General features: G+C 42.1%; 1 protein-coding gene and 1 long non-coding RNA gene across 9 annotated transcripts in view; one reads left to right on the top strand and one right to left on the bottom strand.

Moving 5' to 3' along the window:
• The window catches only part of arhgap9 (Rho GTPase activating protein 9), a 51,654-nt gene that overhangs the window by 10,222 nt on the left and 20,189 nt on the right, over nucleotides 1-21,243 (top strand). For 6 of the 8 annotated variants that reach the window (XM_037099718.1, XM_037099720.1, XM_037099716.1 and 3 more), the window contains exons 2-7: nucleotides 258-349; nucleotides 6,058-6,399; nucleotides 8,205-8,403; nucleotides 8,538-8,932; nucleotides 15,312-15,563; nucleotides 16,344-16,433. In XM_037099718.1, the coding sequence (XP_036955613.1) occupies nucleotides 6,175-6,399; nucleotides 8,205-8,403; nucleotides 8,538-8,932; nucleotides 15,312-15,563; nucleotides 16,344-16,433 (1,161 nt within the window). In that variant the 5' untranslated portion in view covers nucleotides 258-349; nucleotides 6,058-6,174. The remainder of the gene's footprint in view (nucleotides 1-257; nucleotides 350-6,057; nucleotides 6,400-8,204; nucleotides 8,404-8,537; nucleotides 8,933-15,311; nucleotides 15,564-16,343; nucleotides 16,434-21,243) is intronic. The other 2 variants (XM_037099714.1, XM_037099713.1) reach the window with 2 other exon arrangements.
• Nucleotides 10,108-21,237, bottom strand: LOC119020433. Its single transcript, XR_005075316.1, has 5 exons — nucleotides 20,860-21,237; nucleotides 13,059-13,150; nucleotides 12,401-12,798; nucleotides 10,555-10,671; nucleotides 10,108-10,430 (listed from the first exon to the last, which is right to left on the bottom strand). It is a non-coding gene; the product is annotated as an uncharacterized LOC119020433 (long non-coding RNA).

The raw sequence follows: 21,243 nt of genomic DNA, 5'->3' as shown, positions 1-21,243 counted from the left end.
CTGGCTAAATCGGGGAAGGAAGGGTCAGCAGGGGTTCAATGAGTGGAGGCAGGATCACTTTGGTGCAGTGGATTAACCATGTGTGCATGAGAGAGATAGTTTGTGATTTTTCTGCAGGAGGGAGCTTCTGGCTTTTGTCAGTTTCAGTGGTTTGCTGCCTCACCTTTGTGTTTGCTCTCTAATCTTTGCCAGGCCAGAAGCCTTGATTCCTCTGGTTTAAAACACATTTTCTCATGTAGATATTTTTGACTTTTAAGGTTAATCGTCAGCGTTGCACGGATGACCCTGTCTGCAGAGTGAGCTGGCGGTGACCTTGTTGACACAGAGACGCTCACACTTCAGGACCATGGTGAGTCGCCCTTGTTCTCTCGCCGTCTCTCTCGCATGCATGCACAAATTGGGCACTCTCTCCGCGTCTTCAGCTCGGTCCGACTCGCGTGCGCACTCAGTCCGTGCCGCGGTGAAAAAGCACTCAGGCGAGGGCGGACAGATGAATAACACTCGGCTTTTCATCCTCTGTGTTTTTGAAAGTTTGCTCTCATCTTTCCATCCTTTTTTTTTTCCCCCACTCATTCCTTCCCTCCGTGTTTTCTCCCTCATTGCTCCATTTGTGTTGTTGGTACTACACCATAAGCCTTGTGCCCTCAGCCCCTGGCACAAACTGTGATTGCCTCTCAACAGCCTTTGCAGGGTGCCTGTGTCCGTCTCTGACACCATATGGGCCTCTCTGTATGTTCTGGATTTGTGACGCCAGTGCCCTTTCCACTTTCCACTTCCATCTGACCTGCAAATAGAAGGACTGTCTGGCTCCCTTCTGTGGATTGTGTTCTTTTACATTTCTAGCCACTAGTGTTGAATTAAGGTTTACTATCTGTAGCAAAATGAATTACTTAAAATAGCCTTTTTGGTTTCTGGTGTGAGTCAATCAAGCAAAGAAAGGCGAACCGCATTCCTGACTTCCCCCTCTCTTTCTTCCCTGTGGGAGCATTGTTACTGTAAAGTGCCTTAAATCTGAAATAATACCACCAGGGACTTAAACTCAGCTATTATGGCCTAATGAGCACATGCCCTGATAAAACCTGAATTGAGGTGTGCAGCAACTGTGTCTATTTTAGCCCTAACGCAACAAATGTTAAAGGGACAGTCCACCATAAAAGGAAAAACACCCACACAAAAAAGCCTGCTGTGCTTTTATCCATGGCTGACTTCTCTTCGGACAGCTCGACATGGATCTGTTTCAGCCAATAATTGCCTGCCAACCAATAACCAATCATTCTTTTCATTTTAAAAGCATTTCTTGTCTGTAGTGTTTGCATACCTGAGGATAAGGACAAAGACTGTGTAGTATTGTCAAAAAGCATTTTTAAATATATTGATGCACAACAATATAGAATATTTGCAATGGTAGATACTTTGCTCTCATGAACGAGAGACGAGCTAACGTTGCAGTTCAGCTGAGGAGGACGCCAACAGGGGCATGATGCAGCGATACAGTCAGAGGGTGTAGTTAGAATGGAAAGAAAGAAAATCAACAAGGTTTGTGAATTATCTTGAGTAAGCGGGTCTTGATTTTTGGAAAGAGACATTGCTGTTGAGTTTTTCAAATGAACTTTGGGGTGTTTTAAGCACGACAAACAGAGAGCCATCTGGTGACTTTATATCGAGAGAAGGCTTACAATCCTTATAGCAGATATCTCCAAACTGGGCTGCTCACAGCAAAAATAATCTAGATGGATAAAGAGCACTGCAGGTAAGAGGGAGAATGTGAGGGTTTGATTTTAAGGTGAACTGGCCCTTTAAGTTAGGTTAAACCCCTCACTAACGATTTTTTCTTTCTCTGTTTCAAAGTTGCTTTGAGGCAGGGAAGACAGACAGGAAAAGACAAACAGGTGTGTGGCAGTATCACGAGAGCTCTTCCTGTGCGTGCAGGCTTGATAAGAATCGTAGACGGGGTTGTGTGAATCGGCCACTGCTGAACGTTTTTGGCCTTTCATTAAACCCAGGGTGTGATGTAATTCCTCCCTGCCCATCTTAAATGTCAATTACACTTTGCTGAAACCACGCAACAGGGTTTTCAAAAACAACTACGAGTCTCCGCTTCAAGGCTCGGCTTGGCAGTAATTAATGCTACTCACACAGCTGCCCAGTAGTCAGAGCAACTCAGCATCACTTGCTGTGTTCAAATGCTGCACAGCAGACTGTATGGGCTTGTCAGCACCTACAGGCTGCAGCTAGACTACCGACGATGTTTCACAACAGAAAAACAAATGGTAAGATAGAGAGGATATGACCCAAACTGTGGTGTAACCTTGATGTGTCTTTGCAGTTTCCTGTTTGCTCACTCGCCTCATACCTCTGACTTTTGCCGCCGTCTGTGTGTGAAGACAAAGAGTTGGGGCATTTCCATAAATGACGAAGGCTTGCTGCACACCAAAAAAACTAAACTTGACACTTCTTGACATTCATTTAAACACTTTTTCTGGTACGAAGGTTCAAGGAAAGCAACTCAAATAGATGCTTTAAGTGTGCTTTTGGGAAAAACAACAACATATTTCTTGAAATTGAAGCATAAGTGGCACTTAAGACTAGAAGCATTGGTTAACTGTTAGTCGTGTCCACTTGAAATAGCTGCTAACACAGATCTTCATGAATGAATGAATGAAACTTACTCTTAAAAAAGGAGAACAGTATTCTGTTTACATGGAAAATGGCAGTTCTGGTTAAGATGGAAGTCGTGCCCATTTTTCACTTAAGATGCCATGGAGGCGATGGACAAGGTGGATGTTTTTTAGTTGAGCTTGTGTATTTGGTTGCCTGTCAATATCCCTGAACACGTCTAGTTTCGGGGAAACATTAGAGAGTGAGGAAGGAAGTCAGCAAAACGTGAACCCATGAACATTTCTGCCTGGTCAGATAGAGTGTCTTCATTGTTTAACTTGAGCCATCGCTCACGTCTTTCATTTGGACGTAGTTGAAAGTACATACAGAGTGCATCAAGGAATGCAATAAATACACTTCTGTGGAAAGAATTTCTGATTTGCTTATTAATTATGAGACCAAGTTCACTTTTTGTTTTTCACTTTTGGGATATTTGTCCTACTTATGATTAGCAAGGTGCCAATCAAGGGTTTAGTGTCTTGCCCAAGGATACTTCAACGTGCATCCAGGAGAGCTGGGGAATTGAAACGGGGACCTTGTGATTACATTACTTGGCAACCAGCTCTACCTCCTTCCCTCCGCCAACTGTTTAGATCGTCATCAATAGGTGTAGTTAGAAAATGTCAAACTTATATGGTTTCAGCTTTTTAAATGTGAGTAGTGTGTGGTTTCTTATGGTTGTGGTATGAGTTATGTTTAAGGGACGTCCTCTTGGGTTTTGGGAAATGCTGACTGATATTTTTCACAGTTTTCTGACGTTTCATAGACCAAACAACTAATCGATTCGTTGAAAAAATAATTGACAAATTGAAATGAACATAATAAATTGTTGTCACCCTACATGCCATTACCTCACAACCAAAGCCAGTTGCGTCTACTCGTGTAATATGACTGAAGAGGTCTCAGCTGTTGTCAGTCTAGTTACCTAATGTGTAGTGGTATTTGTTCTGATTCATTACATTTTCTGCCTAGAAAATGCTCGTCTGTGAGCGTCCTGCCAGCGTTACCTACCTAGCTAGCCATACAGGCAGGGAGGCAGTCCCATATGCTGGTACGGAGGGATTTTACTGTAATTCTCTGCAGCTGTGGGGGTCAACAATTCATCCCTGTGCTTTAATAACAGTAGGATTATCAAGGTTCAGCCAGCCAACCCCCATCCTCACTTTCCTCGCTTTCACATAGCTCACAGCTGGTGTATACCTTTTGTTATTATTATTATTATTATTATTTATTTATTTATTTTTCATTTTTGTCGTTAATTTTTCCGGGGATCTCTCTCCTGTTTGCTGCCTCTTCTGTTCTCACCCAGACCGAGATGGGTTGGGCCTGACTGTGACTGAAGCCCTGTTGCTAGGTGCCTAGGGATGTTCCCTTTTCTGTGTGTGTGTGTGTGTGTGTGTGTGTGTGTGTGTGCACGTGTGAGTGGGTGTGTGCACGTAATGTGTGAGGCTGTATGTATTGCTATGTGTCTGGCAGAAAGTTAGATGTGCTCTTATGTAAGCAGGTCTTGGCTGGGTAGAGCAGGGGTTTAGCTTGGGGATGCTGGCTCAGGTGGAGAGACGGAGACAGATGCTATTTTGGGTACGCCGCGCTCCCTGCATCCTCCGAACGCATGAGTTATTCACTCACACGTGTCTGTGAGTCCTGCCAGCATGAAGGGACAATAGAGGAGTGGCGCACTGTGGTGGTGTACAAATATCTGCAGGGACATTTTATCCTCATCTCTGTTAGTCGAGTGGAATTTTTGTTTTATTTCACATTTGAATCATTTACAATAGGGGTTGACAGACATGACTTTTTCAGGGCTGGTACAGATTTCTATTATTAGCATTCAAGGAGACTGAAGAGTGATGTTTGGGGTCTGTATTCATTTGCAGTAAAAATGCAACTCTTTGTGTCAACATTTTAACAACCAGTGATGAAATAAACTTAAGTACATTTCTGAGGTATTGCCATTCTCTGTTGCTTTATACTTCCTCTCCACTACAGTCATTTAATACATTGAGTTACTGGTTCAGATTATTCTGTGTTTATTATAGACTATTAATTGTGATGTGTTACCAATCAGATATCGTTGTGGGTGGGACATTTTTTATAGTTGCATCAGAGCCACAGTAACACATTTTTAAATTAGTTTATTTTATCAGCAATCTGGAAGAAAACTCATTGATACCAGCTCAATAATTGGATAGGTATGATATTGTTACCTTGATATGAAACAATTTATTGAATGAGAATTTGGATACTGTTATATCTCTAGATGGTATAAGAGTTGTCTCCGTCTGGTTTGAAATATATTTTCTGAACTCACCAGACTGCTATAACTGTTCTAATACCTGCCAAAAGTCATAATATACACATTTTTAATCAAAAATGTCATTGTGCTAATTTTTTTTGAAAGAACAAATAATTGTCTTTTCAGTTAGTCCCTGACAGATATATTGGTTGGCTGATATTATTGGCTGATACTTGCCTGTCACAGATTTATCGCAAAATACATGCCAATACTTTTATGTAGATGGATAATGCAGAAACAACGTGTTTAGGCTAATTTATAATGATTAAATTTCCAGTGAAGTTTGTTGTTTCAGTGAAATATCCTGCCACAATTATTTACATACCTTTGAGAAGCTGATCAATAATGATTATATATATTTTATATATATGTAAATTTTTAAACAATCTGAAAAAAACGGTACGTTGGATGAACAGAGCTGTCACCTTGTACTAAAAAAGGGACAAGGTAACAAAACAAAAAAGATTTTGCCATTGAGAATATTTTAACACTTTGGGTATCTTTATAGCTTCTCTGCTAACAGTGTGTGTGTGTGTGTGTGTGTGTGTGTGTGTGTGTGTGTGTGTGTGTGTGTGTGTGTGTGTGTTTGTATGTTGCAAACAAGCATAATCCAAAAATGATTTCTCATTTAATTGATTTAACCATAAGTCTGATATTTTGGAAACTCTCTTATACGCCTCCTGGTGGAGAGTTAGCGTTAAATGAGAAGATTGATACCACTTTGCAAATTACTGAAATATTATATCTTCTCACCTCTTCACCAGAAAAAAAAGTCCAAAATTATATTCAGTTTAAAATGATGTGAAGTAGAGGCAGCAGAAAATTTAATAAGTTGGCATCTCTGAATGTTTGGTGTTAAGCTCGAAACAGATATTTCATGAAGGTAAACAACGCAGAGAAAAACTAAACTGGACATATTTCTAATGTTGTCATACATGTTGGTGATTTTATCCAGATTAACCCAGACTTCCATTTTTAGCAGTAAACGGATTCATGTTCTCTCTGAACTCTTTGAACCTGCACACAGCCGGCTGCCTTTTTGTCATTGTTCTCTGACAGCTTCACTAATCCGCCATCTCTCGCTCTGGACCTGTGTGTTTCAGATCATGGCACTGGCCTGGCTCCAGTCTCACCTGTCCTGTGCTAACCCAACCACTATCACCAGTTTCAGCCATCCGCATGCTTCCAGTAAAGCTTGCTGAAGGACTGTGTCAAGAGCCATGTTGTCGGGGACTTGGCGGCGCTCTGTGGGGCACAACCAACAGCCTGCTGCGACACCTGTGGTGGCCTCCAGGGGGATGACGGTGTGTGGGGTCCCCAGTGGTACGGTGGTCCTCGAGGCCCAGTACGACTATAACTACCGCGGGGCTGATGGACGGCAGGTCTGCATCAGGGAGGGCGAACGGTTTATTCTCCTGAAGAAGACCAACAGCGACTGGTGGCAGGTGAGAAGAGCGGTTTGTCTTGTGTGTTTGTGGGAATTTTTCAAGAAACGTCAACATCTACATGATCTGCAGCTTTCTATTGACAAAAAAGGACCAAAATTCTGATGAGATAATTCATCTTTCATACTTTTTGACTTCTCCTACCCTGTTTGTGGCTGTATGACTCAAATGAAGATGTAAATCATTCAAAAGCCAGTCACGAGTATGTACTTCCATCTGGACAAAAAGCTAAGTAAATCCTTAAAATAGCTGGGCACTGTAGTTTCTGTCAAACAGGAATGAATAATGCAGGTTTCGAGACTATTTCAAGTTACGGATTTAGTGCTTTAGCGTATTTGGGTCAGTAGGATGATGCATGTTGGATAGCCATGGGGTAAACTACAGTGTCCATTTTCATAAAGAAACATGTCAAGTAATGCAACAATCTGGATCAATGATTTCTATTTATTATCCTGGTCAGGGCTGCGACTGATCAGCAGCTGCAGATGAATTCAGTACCTGAAAGGCTCTGATCCACTAAAGCCGAGCACAATACGAGATGAATAAATCCCTGTTTTTGTTATCTTTGTCATCTTGACTGTAGCGTGATCAAGATCTCCACTCTACTGAGTGCACTCTTCTATTTTTTAAGATTTTGGACAAAAATAGAGAGTTAGAAGCTGTATCAGGATGGATCTACACAGGAAATGGTTCAAATTAATTCATTGGTGGATTCAGCCGTACTTGCCAACCTTGAGACTCCAGAAACTGGGAGGATTTCAAACCAAATTCAAGGACTGTTTTCGTCATTGTGGTAGCATATAAATACTAAAAATAGCACAATAATTAGTAAAATGCAACAGCAATTTTATGTCAAATAATTAAATTAAACGTTATTTTACTTTATTTTATTTTCAGAACATTACTGAATCATTTGCCCTTGATTGTAAACGTGTGTAAATCTGTGGCATAAAGTGATATTTAGCACTTTCCATTAATTCATTCATGTTTTACCCCTGCCTTTTAGAGAGCCTTTCCTCTCCACCACCATATGATTGTCAGCCTCTTGATGGGGATTGATGCGGTGCGACTCTCGAGAATGAGAGAAAAACTGAGGGGGCACATCCCAGCCCCTGTCTTTTAAAACATTACGCAAGCAACAGGAATTCTTCTCTCCGGGGTGTCTGAAATGTCTTTTAATATTCCCTCTCCTCTCCATTTCTCTGTCCGTCTCTCACTTACTGAGGAGGACGAGGCGCAATAGTACAGCGGACTAAACGCTGTAGAGTACCAGAAAAGCTTATGTTAACTGAAAGGGGAGCAAGTGAGAAAAATTGCCCTTACATCGTGAGAAATAGAGGAGAATTGTGACCCCAGGGAGAAAATGGGCGAGGGCAATGAAAAAACTGGAGTCTGACGGAAAAATCGAGAGGGTTGGCTTGTTTGGTTTCGGCCCTTTTTACGGGATTTGTTTGATCAAGAACAGATAATCAGATGGAAATGTCTGTTTTTGGCTATCCGGGAATTTGAATACCTGTCAAGTGAAGGTGCTTTTTGAAAAACATGCAAAAATTAGTCTTAAGAAACACGTTAGAAAAAGTGTCATAAGCAAGTCTTGTGGTAAAGAATGTTTACCGTGTATTTCAGAGGAGAAGTCGTGGGTTTGTCAGTGCATCTGTCTGATGTCACAGTAACTGCAGCGTAATAAATTCCCACACAGTGTTCAGGTCTCAGCTGTGCTGGCTGACGCTCAGTTGAACTAAGTGGATCTACGTGGGAGAAAAAAATAGCAAAAAGCAGTCTGAAATCTGTTCCTTCTTTGACAGGTACGGAGGATCGGGGCGGCCAGCAAAACGAAGCCGCTGTATGTCCCTGCCACGTATGTGACAGAGGTGCCCATCGCACCAGTGGCCTCGCCGCAGCGCCTGGTCATGTCCGCCTCGCTGAACACCAACCTCAGGACGCTGCCGAGGGTGTCGCTCTCTCCCAGCCCATCAGCGTCTAGCTATCATGAGCCGCGTCAAGGTAAAGTGTGAGAGGAAGACAGAGAGAAAATAATGCGGCAGGGGAGAAATCAAGTCTTTGATCGGTTCAAATTCTCTCTTAAGATTAATAATCGCAACTCAAATCAGCTTTCATTTTATCTTCCCCTCCCTCAGTGAACAAACCCATCTACCGCTCCATGGAAAACCTCAACTCCAACAGTGCCTTCCACGGGCTGGACAACCACACCAACACAGGTGGAGGCCGCTTCCCCACCCTGCCCCTCTCCGGATTTACCTTCACCCCAAACTCTTCCACCTCCTCGTCAAGCCACCTCATGGTCCCCGGGTCCCCCGCCTCCTCCGTGACCCAAACTTTACCAAGGAACCCCAGGGTGGTTCCCATGATCACTCGGAGCCAGAGCTCCAGCAACCTGCCTGAAAACATGGTGGAGAACCCGTACGACGAGGTGGGCGGGGGCTTCAGCAGCCGGGCCAACCACAAGATGCCCAAGAAGTCTTGCAGCCAGTGGGACATGGTGGGAGCTTCTGGCAAAAACAACCATCTGCAGGTAGGAAAAACCTCAGACAGATGTGAGTTAAAACATCTGGTGAAGGAAATTCCTGCTCTGTATTTTTACACCTGGGTGTTATTCTCATCTTTCTGCCCAGTTTCACTTCATTTGGAGTGCTGTGTTTGTGAACTTCATCCTGTTTTGCGATGACTTGATGTCAGAATCAGTGTCTCCCAAATCTCTAGAACAAAGGTGGTGGGTAAATAAAAAAATAATGTACAAACGTATGAAAATAACATCCAGGTGAAAAAAATGTACCAATACCATCGGCAATTTCCCTTCAATTAAATTTGCTGTGTTGGATTAAAGCTTCGGCTCTTTGGAAATGAATGCCTTTCACAAGTGGGCGGCACAAAATGATTGACGGCAGACGCATGAGTCACACATGACACCTGCAGCATCTCTTCCTCTGTGTGGAACCCTTCTGCCTACGGAGAACACATCTGTCAATCAAAGACGAGGCGACAGAAAAACATAAAATTCTCACATCCGGCGACAGTCACACGCTCGTATCATATGACTCACTTTATTGAAACATGAAGAGGAAACTTCAAAAATGCCCAGTTAGAAGACAATTTCATTACCCTATGTCTTGATCGATAGAGGACTGGTCCATTTCTCATATCTTTGGTCTTTAAATAAAGTTTCTCCATCTTACTCGTGTATTTTACTGTAGAATCCCAATGCAACCATCTTTGAATAAGCACTCAATCACAGCTCTGATGAGGACGGTAATAATAAACCCGAAGGAGAAGAGGTGGAAGAGGAAGTGCTGATATAGACGTCAACACTGCTCGCTGTATTTAAACAGTAGCAGTAATTAATATGTTAGCCGTAAAGAAAAAGCACCTGATTGAGTTATCTTATTTTGCAGCTTATCTTGTACATTTCTCTGGGAATGGAGCACAAACTGAGCTTAAGTTAACATTTATGCAAAGAAAGTTCAGGTGAATTTAGTTAAAGGATAAATCCCCTAAAAGGTGAAGATACGTTTTAATATTTTTTTTAAAAAAGGCTCCATACAGCTCATCCAGGTCCCCAGAAGCCAGGATATCCAAAATTGATTTGAAAAGACGTTATTTACACACTACCTTAAGCCAAAATCTTAACTGTAGCGACTAAGCTGGTGCACAAGCCCGATTGTGCGTCAGAGTGTAAATCAATTTGGGATCTCTGGGCTTCCGGAGACTTGGATTATGCCTTATGAGATTCTGTAGTTTTTAAATCCCTGTGTACTTCAGTTGTTAAGGAGAATGCTGCAATGATGTTTTGCTGCGAACCTCCCGAAATGTTTCGAGGACTACGAAAGTTCACTCGACTTTCTGTCGTCATGAGGCTGAGTAGATCACATACAAGACAAGGTCAAGGCAGGTTATACCAGTTTAAAGGTATGGATATTTATACCTGATATCCAGCAGTTAGTCATTGGATAGTTTGACTCAGCGGATGTAGACTGGCCGACTCTTTCGGGCACCATTCTCCTCCCTTCCACTATCTGCGGGAAACAGACACAACAACTCTGAGCTAGCAACCTTCACACTTTAAACGGCAAATTGATTTGACCCTAACTTGGCTGCTAGGCTAATGGTACAAAACCTATACAAGCTCGCCGCTGTTACCTTTTCCCGTGCAGGGATTTAGCTGTTTCAATGCCAGCACTCGCCTCCTCATGTGCAAATTTTTCCACCACAAGTTCGCCCACGTCACAGTTTTGCAACGGGCACCAGCGCTGCATGCTGAAAAAGAAGAAATACAAACAAGCCAGAGGATTTTTTTTTCACCCCCCTATAGCGAAGTGATATCGGGTCTAACCAGACCATTCTATGAGAAGAGACCAAACCGCAAGTGTCAAGTGCAGATTCAGCTGTTACTTGATACTGTCTCTCATCCTAAATCGTGTTAAGAATAGTGAATGGACGAAAATAGGTCAAACAAATCCACCAAATGTTGCTGACGTTGAAGGAAGTGTGGAATTAGAGTAAATTCCTGAGTTCCTCTCATTGGCAGAAACCTCTAATCTGATGGACTTACAGGTCATAGCTCCAACACAGATGCCGGTTGTTATCCGTGTGACTGTGCGGGTTAAAACTGGACGAACACATTTTTCCAGATGATAGATGGCAGGTGAACTACGGCTCTTCATGATTAAGATTATTTTTATTTACTTCCTTCAATCGGGCATGTTATGAGGTCGTAACGCAGCCGATTAAAAGCCTCCGGGAGATCCCGACGGACAACTGAGTAGAGCCATGACAGCAGAGGTTGTGTTTTATCCACGTCTGCGCTTGACCTTAATAATCCTCCGAGAGCAGCAATCAAGTTAGCATTGCCGTGACGTCAGAGCCTCCCTGTATTACATCAGAGGGGGATTACACAAGGCGTTGCGGTTGAGAGAAATCCTGAAGGTTATCCATCCCTCAGCTGAAGGGAAGCTCCCACCGCTCGCCTCTCTGCACGCGGAGCCACGCAAGCACCGGTTACTTCCGAATTCGTTTAGCCGTGATCTCAGTGGAAATGACAGAGCTATTTTTTTTTTTTTCTGTGTCTCATTCTGTCTTCCTCCCTGTCTGCCTTTGCATCTGTCCCCCTCTCTCTCTCCCTCTCTCCGAGGACATTCTTTAACGCAGTCTTTAATACCGCTAAGCAGGATTATTGCAGCCACATTCGGGTCATAACATGTTTCATGCGAAAAAACGCTCTCCCGTCACACATTTCCGTCAGCCACATCGATGGTGAACCTGAATTCAGTGGGGGCGAAATTCCTTTTGAATTGAAGAGACAGTAACAAAAAGGTTGTTCATTTGCCTCATTTGGTTTGTACACTAAATGGCCAAAAGTCTGTGGACACCTACATAATATAATATCCATGAGTAAAAGACAAGTGTAGGCACTAATATGCTGCAGCCTCCGCTCGTCTTTTCCACAATATTTTTCTAACCCCGGCCTCAGGGTTTGCTTCCATTCAGCCACAGAAGCAGCAGTGACGTTAGCGGTGATCTCGGCTAATGAAGCCTGACTCACGGGGAAAAAATCTATCCTAAACTTCCCCTCCTGAGTCGAGCTGGGGGGGGAAATGTGCTTTACTCCACGATCAACATTACAGAGAGGAGGGGGGGGAAAGAAGAGAGAGAAGCAGAGTCTCTGGTGAGTGCTGAATTCATTCATGCTGTCGAGTTCAGGGCTAACTTACAGTGAAGTAATCTCGCTGTCCGAGGCGGGTGAATGAACATAAATGATCCTACCTCAAACGTCACTGGTGATGAACACACCTTTAAACAGCCGCTATCGCTGATAAAAATCTATGTGACGTCACCTTGAGTAAACTTGGGTTTCAACGGGTTTCAGCGTCTTATCTTTTTTATTCCTTTTACCGCTCTTAGTCTATTTATCTGTTTTTAATACCTCTTGTGCGGTCTTGGTCAAGGGCACTGACTGGACATAAGGACAAATGTAAACAATACTCACACTGAACAAAATTCAGGATGTACAGATGGATGAACAGAATAAGCCTGAGCTCACAAAGACAGACGTGCACCACCACAGCTGCAACATCTCTTCTTCTGCCTTGTTGGAAACATGCAAAAACGCGGTGACAGAAAATAACATATGACGTTCTCAAGTCCAAATACAGTCATGCAACAATTTATTCTCTCTCATATATCTCACTTTTCTCAGCCACAGCAACCAAACATTTCCCGTTATAAGACTAAATATCTAGATCAAAACAGGACTGGGCTGTTTCTTGCATCTCTGTATAGTAAATTAAGCTTCTCCGTCTTCCTTGTGCATTTTGTGGTCAAGTCACACATGCTGCCACTGGTGAATACTTGATCACAGCTCTGAGGAGGATGAGAATATCAAACCTGAAGAGGAAGAGGTGGAGGAGGAAGTGTCTGAGATAGAAGTCGATGCTGCTCACTGTCTTGAAATATTGATACACTAAAAAAGGAAAAAGTACTTTCATCTCATTAAGATAGCTTATTCTGACTTATTTCTAACTTATCTTGTACATTTCTTTTGGAACAGAGCAAAAAGTTCAAAGACAAAAAAAAAAAAAAGTTCATCGGAAATTATTTATAGGATAAGTCTACCCAAAATGTAAATTCAGTCATTAACGGCTCACCCCCATGTTGACGGAACGTCTCGTGAAGCTTTGAGTCACAAATGCAGCCGAGTGTGAATAAGTGCGTGACCATCGCTCTGATGAGAGTGAGGCTATCAAACAAGAAGAAGAAGAAGAAGAAGAGGTGGAAGAGGAAGTGTCTGAGTTAGAAGTCAATACGGGTTAAGAACAAGATGTCAGCTTTTTCTAGAGAAAAATGATTTTAAAAAATGATGACTGACTCTCACACACGCACACACACACACACACACTCATATGCACAAAAGACAAAATGATTAATAAAGTGTTCACCACCAGATCTGTTAATCTTGAACTAAGCTCCTCTTCTTAGTGAAATGTGTTTTATCTTGGCAACAGTCATACAACACCTTGGAAATCAATAAAAAGTTAAAGTCGGACACACCCCCTAAAATCTGTGAGTCAGCTTGCTGTCTTTTAGTTACAAATCAAGATGAGTTATTAGTTTTAAAATGGCATGAAAGTGTTTTTATGTATCATATTTGTGACCTGCTGTAGCCTGATCTGACCCTGTTCAGAGACACTTGTTTTCGATTCAACCGCTGAGGTTGACAGAAAGGAACAGTGAGACAGGAAGCTGCAGGTGAGCTGCAGACTCATCGCTGCCCCCTGGAGTAAACTACAATCACATCCCTTTTCACATGTGCCTCACATGCACACACACACACACACACACACACACACCATGTTTCCTCAGTCGGTATCTGAAACAGCGATGTGTTATGCAACAGGGATCAACTAGCTAGCTGGTCAATCAGCTAGTGAATCATGTCTCAGCCATATTTCGTGGAAAGATGATCGTCTGTACATATCTTTTCAATTAATTTCTGTGGATTTGTAGATGTCCTCTCCTGTAGCTGTTGATTCAGTCCTCTCTCTCTCTTTCTCTCTCTGTGCGAGTGCACACGTTTCTATAAGCTCTGTCTTAATCCAAAGTCTGAGGGGTTTTTCTACGGTAAGAGGCGGTGGGATTTATTTCTTTCTCTTTGTGAATTCTTTCTACACTGAGATGATTGTTGTTGTTCAAAGTGCTGCCGTCTCCCACTGAACTTGTGGTATGTGTTCTGTGGCCTTATCCCCAGCACACATTGTTCACATAAGCTAAACTTCTTTAGACTTTATACTGCACAGGATCCAGAGCATACAACGCCTACTATACTACCCTTGATTTGGGTAACGAAAAGCCCTGGGAAGTTGCACAGAGCCACATGGTAACATTAGCACGTATACATTTGCATCCGAAAGCACAAACAGAACAACAGACACGCATGATAGGCAGTTAAAAGACAACGCAGGAGAGTTTCAATCATGGTCCAAATAAGAGAAAACAGTTGAAAAAAATTGTGTTATCATTGTAGTTTGCGTAGCATTGTAGCATTGAAGTTTTTGTCCAAAAAAAACCCCCACATTTGAAACTTTTACTGTTTTACTAGAGTAACATTTATTTTATTACATTTATGATTATGTAATTTTATTACAGTTCTGATGTCACCCAGTAAAACAGTATAATTTCTGTGCTATGTAATAGTTTTTGCCTTTCTTATACATTTTGTAGAGTTGTGTATTTAGATGATCCCAAATATCTCAAAACCAGATAAATCCATTGGTTAACTCAAGGTAGTGGTGCGTTTCATTTGGTCACCTGTTGCTAGAAAGACAGAAAGAGCGAGGGGGGAAGTCGTCGTACTCAACTTAAAGTGAACGTGAATCAAACCTAAAACAAGACCATGTCTGTGAACATGTGTGCCTGAGATAGATTTGCATCTGCAGTAGTGGTTGTGTATTGGTGTGTTCCCCACCAGAAAAACAAGTTTGACCGCAGCATTATTTGTGTCATTCACCCCATACAGCCAGATCACATTGCGACAAGAGAAGCGTGTCATGCGCCGAGGGTGTGTGTGTGTCTGTGTGTTTGAATTCAGGTCAGTCACAACTACAGCACTCACCTGTAGTAAGACTCCGGCTCTCTCGCTTCTTTCCTCACTGTCCTTTCTCTAATGTCTTTCATGTTGTAGAGTACATTTCCTCAGATCGCTGCTGCAATCAGGTTGATGAGCAGGAGTGAAGATATTACATGTCGTGCTTTTAAGTCTTAGAATTTTCTAAGTCTTAGTCTTATTTCTTTTCCTCCCTGTCCTAACCTTAACCCTTACCCCCCGCCTTTCCCTACTTTCTTTCCTCTCACTTCCCTCCTTCTTTCTCTTCTCTCTACTTTACTCTCTCTGTGCCTTCAAGGTCCCAACCGAGTCCTATCTGTCCCAACTCTCCTGGCAGGACTCCCCTCTTTACAATGAAATGGAGCCGGGGAAGCGTCTGTCACAGCCGGACCCACCGAGCCCGGCCCCGGATCAGCAACCTGTTCAAGTCCTGGACCTGTGGGAGCAGTATTTAGACCCGTCCACAGGGAGAAACTACTACGTCAACAGCATTACCAGGGAGAGGTCCTGGAAACCCCCTCGTCGAGCCCGTGGACGCACCCCCACCAAGGTAACAACATAGCTGTTTTTCCTTTAGCTGAGATTGCTTTAATTCTGAAAAGCTGGGCAGTTACCGAGCTGGATGAAAGCCTCTCGTCTGGAGAGCGTGGAGTAAAAGACTCTGCTCACATAGTTTGACTGTATCAGCACCTTTTCAGCCAAGCAACTTCAGGACCTAAAGGAGAGGGGCCTGGCTCGCATCTTTCCTCTTCACTGACATGAGGTGATGCAGACAGGGGTTCACACGTGGTGATCACAGGACAGGCTTCCACAGCTGGAAGTCCAGTGAATGCGGGGAGACTCGCGCATGAGTTTGAGTGGCAGTTACTCTAAATGTTCTCACTTTGGGACAGGGTCACATTGAACTTAACACTTGGATAGCTGCAGACTATATCGCACAGTGAGCAGGCAAGGTTGCTGATTTGAACAGACAGCTTTAAAGTCAAACTTTGACATTTTGGGAGACGATAAGACTGAGAAAAACCCAAGACTCTTCATTTGCTACTGAACAGCCAGGCAAATCATTTAAGAGGCTGGAACCAGTGAGTGTTTGACATTTTAGCTTGAAAAATGACTCTAATGGTTAATTGATTATCAAAACAGTTTATGGTATTTTTTTATTCATATACACAAACTTACAATACAGTGCATATCAGACATTCATGATCCTGGTAAATATGTCAGTGTTTAACACCATATGTGTGAAGTCGTCATTGGTAGCTATTACTATGTCTCACTTCTTTCCTTCCTGTTTCACAATCTATATGTTTTTTTCTGTTTTCTCTGGTAGGGCCATCCAGTACAACCTCAGACACAACCCAGGGAAACCAACCATCTGTCACTACCATTTCCTGAAGCTGGCAATGGAACAATGCAAAGGGTAGGACCACTTTACTTCTAGAGTAACAAAAAAAAAGAAAAGAAAAAAAAAAGAAAGAGGGCATGTGTGTGTCTGTGTGTTTAAATTCAGGTCAGTCACTAAACTTAGCCCTCACCAGAGACTCTGGTTGTCTCTCTTTTATCCCTCTCCACATTTCCCTCCTGCTCCAGCCAGCACTGAGCAATACAGTTCATTAACAGTACAGTACGGTATATAAACTCTGCTGCAGTCAGGTTGGTAAATAGGAGTGAAGATACCACACACACGCACACACACACACACACACACACACACACGCCCTCAGATCAAAAGCCAGACATAACTGCAGGTGTTTTTTTTCCGACTCTCTCCTCCAGAGGTGCCCAACGCTGAACAGCAACTATTATCAGAAGTGAACAAAATAAACTCTGTTTTTGTTATAAGCTCTTAATGTGTAATATAATCATAATTCCACTTTCAAGTGGTGTAAAAGCTCAACTTTAACATTCTGTCACATCAAGCGTTTGTTGCTTCAGTGCAGCCTTTGCCTGAGTTGCCTGCCTGCGTGATGTTCTTGTGTATTCTGTTTATATTTCTGGTGCCGTATCAAACTGACAGTATTGAACGTGGCTCTGTTACTACGGCTTTGTGAAATGCTTGTTTGCAGACTTTGAAAGGGGCTGTTGGGCTGCTTCTGTTTTCCAATTGAAAATACCTCCACACTGGACATTTTAATTGCTTCCTGCTTTCACTAATTTTCTTATTTATACATTTGCATATTTTAAGATCTTCCCAGACATTAGCTTTGTACTTTTATTCAGTGATCACAAGGAAGTTTGGGAAATGTGTTCACAGCACCGTGTGCCAAGACAGTAATTAGTCTAAGTGGTTGGCTTAGTTGCCTAATCAATTTTTATATCTTAACTTTCTGCTTCTGTGATTTAAATAGGTATTAAAAATATTAAATGATCATTCCCATGTGAAAATAATAAGTGCACACAGCTGTGCTTTAGAAGCTATCAACACAAACAGACAGAAAGATACAACAGTGGGACAAAAAACACACACTCGCTGCTCATTTCTATACATATGACTCTCTTGTCAGCAGCTGTCTGAGAGCACACAGGCCAGGACTGTGCTCCAGATTAGAGCGGGGAGAAACGCTGAGCGTCGGCCAAATTAAAAAGGGGATTACATCTTTCTAGTTGCCCCGTCGTTCACTGACGAGCCTGCTGCCAAATTTATTCATTTATTAACTGCCCCGCGTCCCACACTTCTTCCTCAAATGGTGTTTTTGTTGAGCTAATCCCTGAGGGGAATAACAAGGTTATGCCTCTTGATCTGATGCAGATGAGCAGAAGCCATTAGGGCGTCACAGAGGGACGCTGCTTTAAATCCACATCCAACATTACAAAACAATGCTAAATTTAAACCACTCACTGAAACTTTTCATCAGCCTGCCTGACCTCACAGATGCCGCCACAGTCAAACTTCCACTGTTTCATTAGATTCACCTTTTTTTCCGTGTCTTATCGGCTCAGAGTGAGGAAGTACTTTGTGTTGCTTCAGACGATTTTTAAAGGGAATTTATTCAACAGCCGCCTGTGACAGAAATTGACCCGTCCGCAGAATCAAATACGACGTCACGGCCTGATCCAGATTGTTAGAGATAAGCATTTTGCATCTCAAGGTTGTGTTGCCTCAACGTTGCGTCAGTGTTTCAGATTTAATGTTGCTCATCAAAAAAAAAATACCCACATGATCAAAGCAGTGATTCCCCCGTCAAGCCAGTGCGCGATGCTTTCTGTTGACCTATATGTGTCACTTTTTATTCTGTGCTACATGCATTACCAAACAGGAACCTCACCAATGACATCTAATGCATACTGCATGCCACATGAGTTAATGACCCAGGTGTTTAAACCCGATTGACCCACATGCAGCGCTCTCTGGTGTAGATGTTTATTTTTATAACTCTGAACATGTTGGCTTCTACTTCTCGTCCTCTGTGGGCACATGCTTGCACATCTGTTGAAAGTGAATAAGTAGATTTCATTCAATGATCAATCACTCTCTGGTTCCAGCTTGTATAATGCAAGGATTTGCTGCTTTTTAACAAATATTATGCCTTGAATGTCATTACTTATAGTCTTGATTTGAGTTTGTTAGGTCTTACTCACCAAAAACATACTGTCTAATACATTTTTTAAAAAAATGCTTTTTGTCAAAATGAGCTTATCTTCTCTGCATGAAAGTCCTCATTTCTGATGTTACAAGTCTCTAAACCTTTAAACTGAACCTAACATGGTTTATATTTGAAGTTGTATGATAGCAAAATGTAGATTAACCTACTGTAACTCACTCTAATAACCATATTCCTACTTAAAACCCACACAGATGCTACTTACCCTTACACATATCTTTAATGCTTGGCTAAGAAAATGATGATTTGACTTAATGTAACTTAACAAGATCTTTAAAAGCATCTGAAACTTGCAGACACCCTCTTTATATCACTGAGTGAGTTAACATGTGAGTATGTATCTAGATTTGATCATATTTAGGACATGGCGTTCACGTGGAACATTAAAATCCTGGTTATTCATGTCCGTGAATATTTGATCACATATACAGGTTTCTGCTTGTGTGTCTGCAGAAGTGTCACCATCTCTCACCATCTCCTCCACCGTTCTCTGCGTTGATAAACCAACATAAGGTGTTAACATCCTACAGTTTCCTGGTTACGGTCAGAGAACGTCAGCAAGGTTTCCAGGTGTCCAGGATTCTCAAAGCCAGTATTCAGTGTTTATGTGTGCAAAACATGTCCAGGACACTCCAAAAACCTGATCATTACCAGGATGGCAGGGAAACAGTGATAGAAGTAATGAATCTGATTATTATTTGCAGATGTGTCGACAGATCTGATTATCTAGTTACTGACTTACTTTGCAGATTCAGAATTTTTAAAAAAAGCATCACTTTATGAAATAGTTTGTTACAGACTAAACCGAGGTTTGACCAATAATGTTCCATTATGTTCTTCTGAATATGTTGAAGTATTTAAAACTGTTAATCATATAAAGGTGTATTAAAGGAATTTTTACAATATTTCTATACATGGTCAAGTGACCTCGGAGTGACTCCAGGAGTTTCCTCTTTTGTCAAGTTTGCTTTAGTACTTCTAATCTTTGGATGCTTGTCACTTCTTCCAATATCTGTTGGTCGTCTATTTTAACTTCTCAACTCGCTGTTCACTAGTTTCCACACACTGTCAACGGCCGCAGGTGCTATTATTATGACTCATATCGGTGGGAGGTGTTTCTTGTGGACGGTTATCGTGACATTAAATATAGCAAATATCAGCCTTGAACCGACTTCTAATCGTGTATCTTCTCCCTAAATACAAACACGTGTCTAAAATTATTTCATCAAATCATAATTTCTCTTGCACTGAATTAAACTCCCAAAACATTATGCAACTTTTTTTGTTTTTTTTTAAGTAAGCTGAAAATCTTACACTTTAAAATGATATTTACACACTGAGGCAAAAGTCATAACGATCCCATATAACAATGTAACAGCATTAAAGGTGCTATTATCCACTCTCAGTGTTATTTTAAAAGCTAAATCGTAACTATGGTGATATTCTCGTGTTGCTACATGAAGTAAAAGTAGCCCTGTTTGTGTTTGCCTTCACACTGTGTTCGTTTGCAAACACAAACCTGTCGGACTGTGACAAATGTGGCAACGTTAGCAGAGTTCTGGTGTGATTATTGTGAGCTGCTTGCAGTGGCTGATAAAGCCAGCTTCCCTCTAGAATGGGGAAGTAGACGTAGGCCGAGGCAGGAGGGAGAGATGAATGGTTGATGCACTTTGACTCTCAGACGAGAAAGTGTCATGGCACGAAACGACAGGCAGCCGAGGACTTAAACTCAACAGGACAAAAGCTCTCACAGACAGGAGTGTGCCTGGATTGTAGAAGCGGGTGATCAGTGATAATGAGCACGTACGCTGTAAGTTCATTTTAAATTTCTTACACAATGTCTGATGTTTTCATTCCAGTGTCGTTTTTTTTTTTTTTTTGGGTACTTCATTTCTGGCGGGACATGTAGAATTAAATGAAATGGAACTAAATATGTTTCATTTCATGGTGATGTGATGGTATGGTTCACTCAGTGGGCTTTTCACTGTAAGAGCGGTTGGTGCCGATCTTGTCTTTGTCTCAGAAACGTTGTTGTGACGCTTATGTGGACGCGTGTGATTCAGGTCAGAACTTAAAATCAGCCTGTTTGAGTCAAATCAGTACCATGAAGCGTGTGTTTCTGTCTAACTGATCAACGGCTGCAGCTGCCTCTCGTTAACTTCAGTCGATCACAGGCAAGTGTGTGTCTGTGTGCTTGTGTGTTCGCGCGTGTGTGTGTGCATGTGCGTATGTGTGTGTTTGTACCTCTGTGCCGTGGTGGCAACTCAAAGAGCATTTTTAGCCGGCAGGATGTAAGCAGGGCAGAGGAGTAGCTTCTGTGTTGGCGTGAGCGTTAGCCCGTGCCTCGTGGCTGATCTTAACTGAACACATCTGTCAGCATCCTGTTTTTAAACGTTGGTGTGAAATTAAAACCCAAACTGGCTGCCATTTTGGATCAAATTCTGCCCCTTTTTTCACAAAAAGCTGACAAAAAAAGCCAGAAAGTGCAACATTCTGTGGCCTTTTATACTCAGTTATACAAAAAAAAAAAAAGACTTGTGATTTGTAATTGGTTTTCAGATATAAATAGAAACTGTTCATCAGTGTTTACTGCCTCTGTCTTCCTGTTTCTTTGCCTTTTTCTCTCAA

The sequence above is a fragment of the Acanthopagrus latus genome, chromosome 6, assembly GCF_904848185.1.
Source record: "Acanthopagrus latus isolate v.2019 chromosome 6, fAcaLat1.1, whole genome shotgun sequence".
Classification (NCBI taxonomy): domain Eukaryota; kingdom Metazoa; phylum Chordata; class Actinopteri; order Spariformes; family Sparidae; genus Acanthopagrus; species Acanthopagrus latus.
Note: the sequence above shows the minus strand (reverse complement) of the source record. Positions and strands in the feature narration are given on the sequence as shown.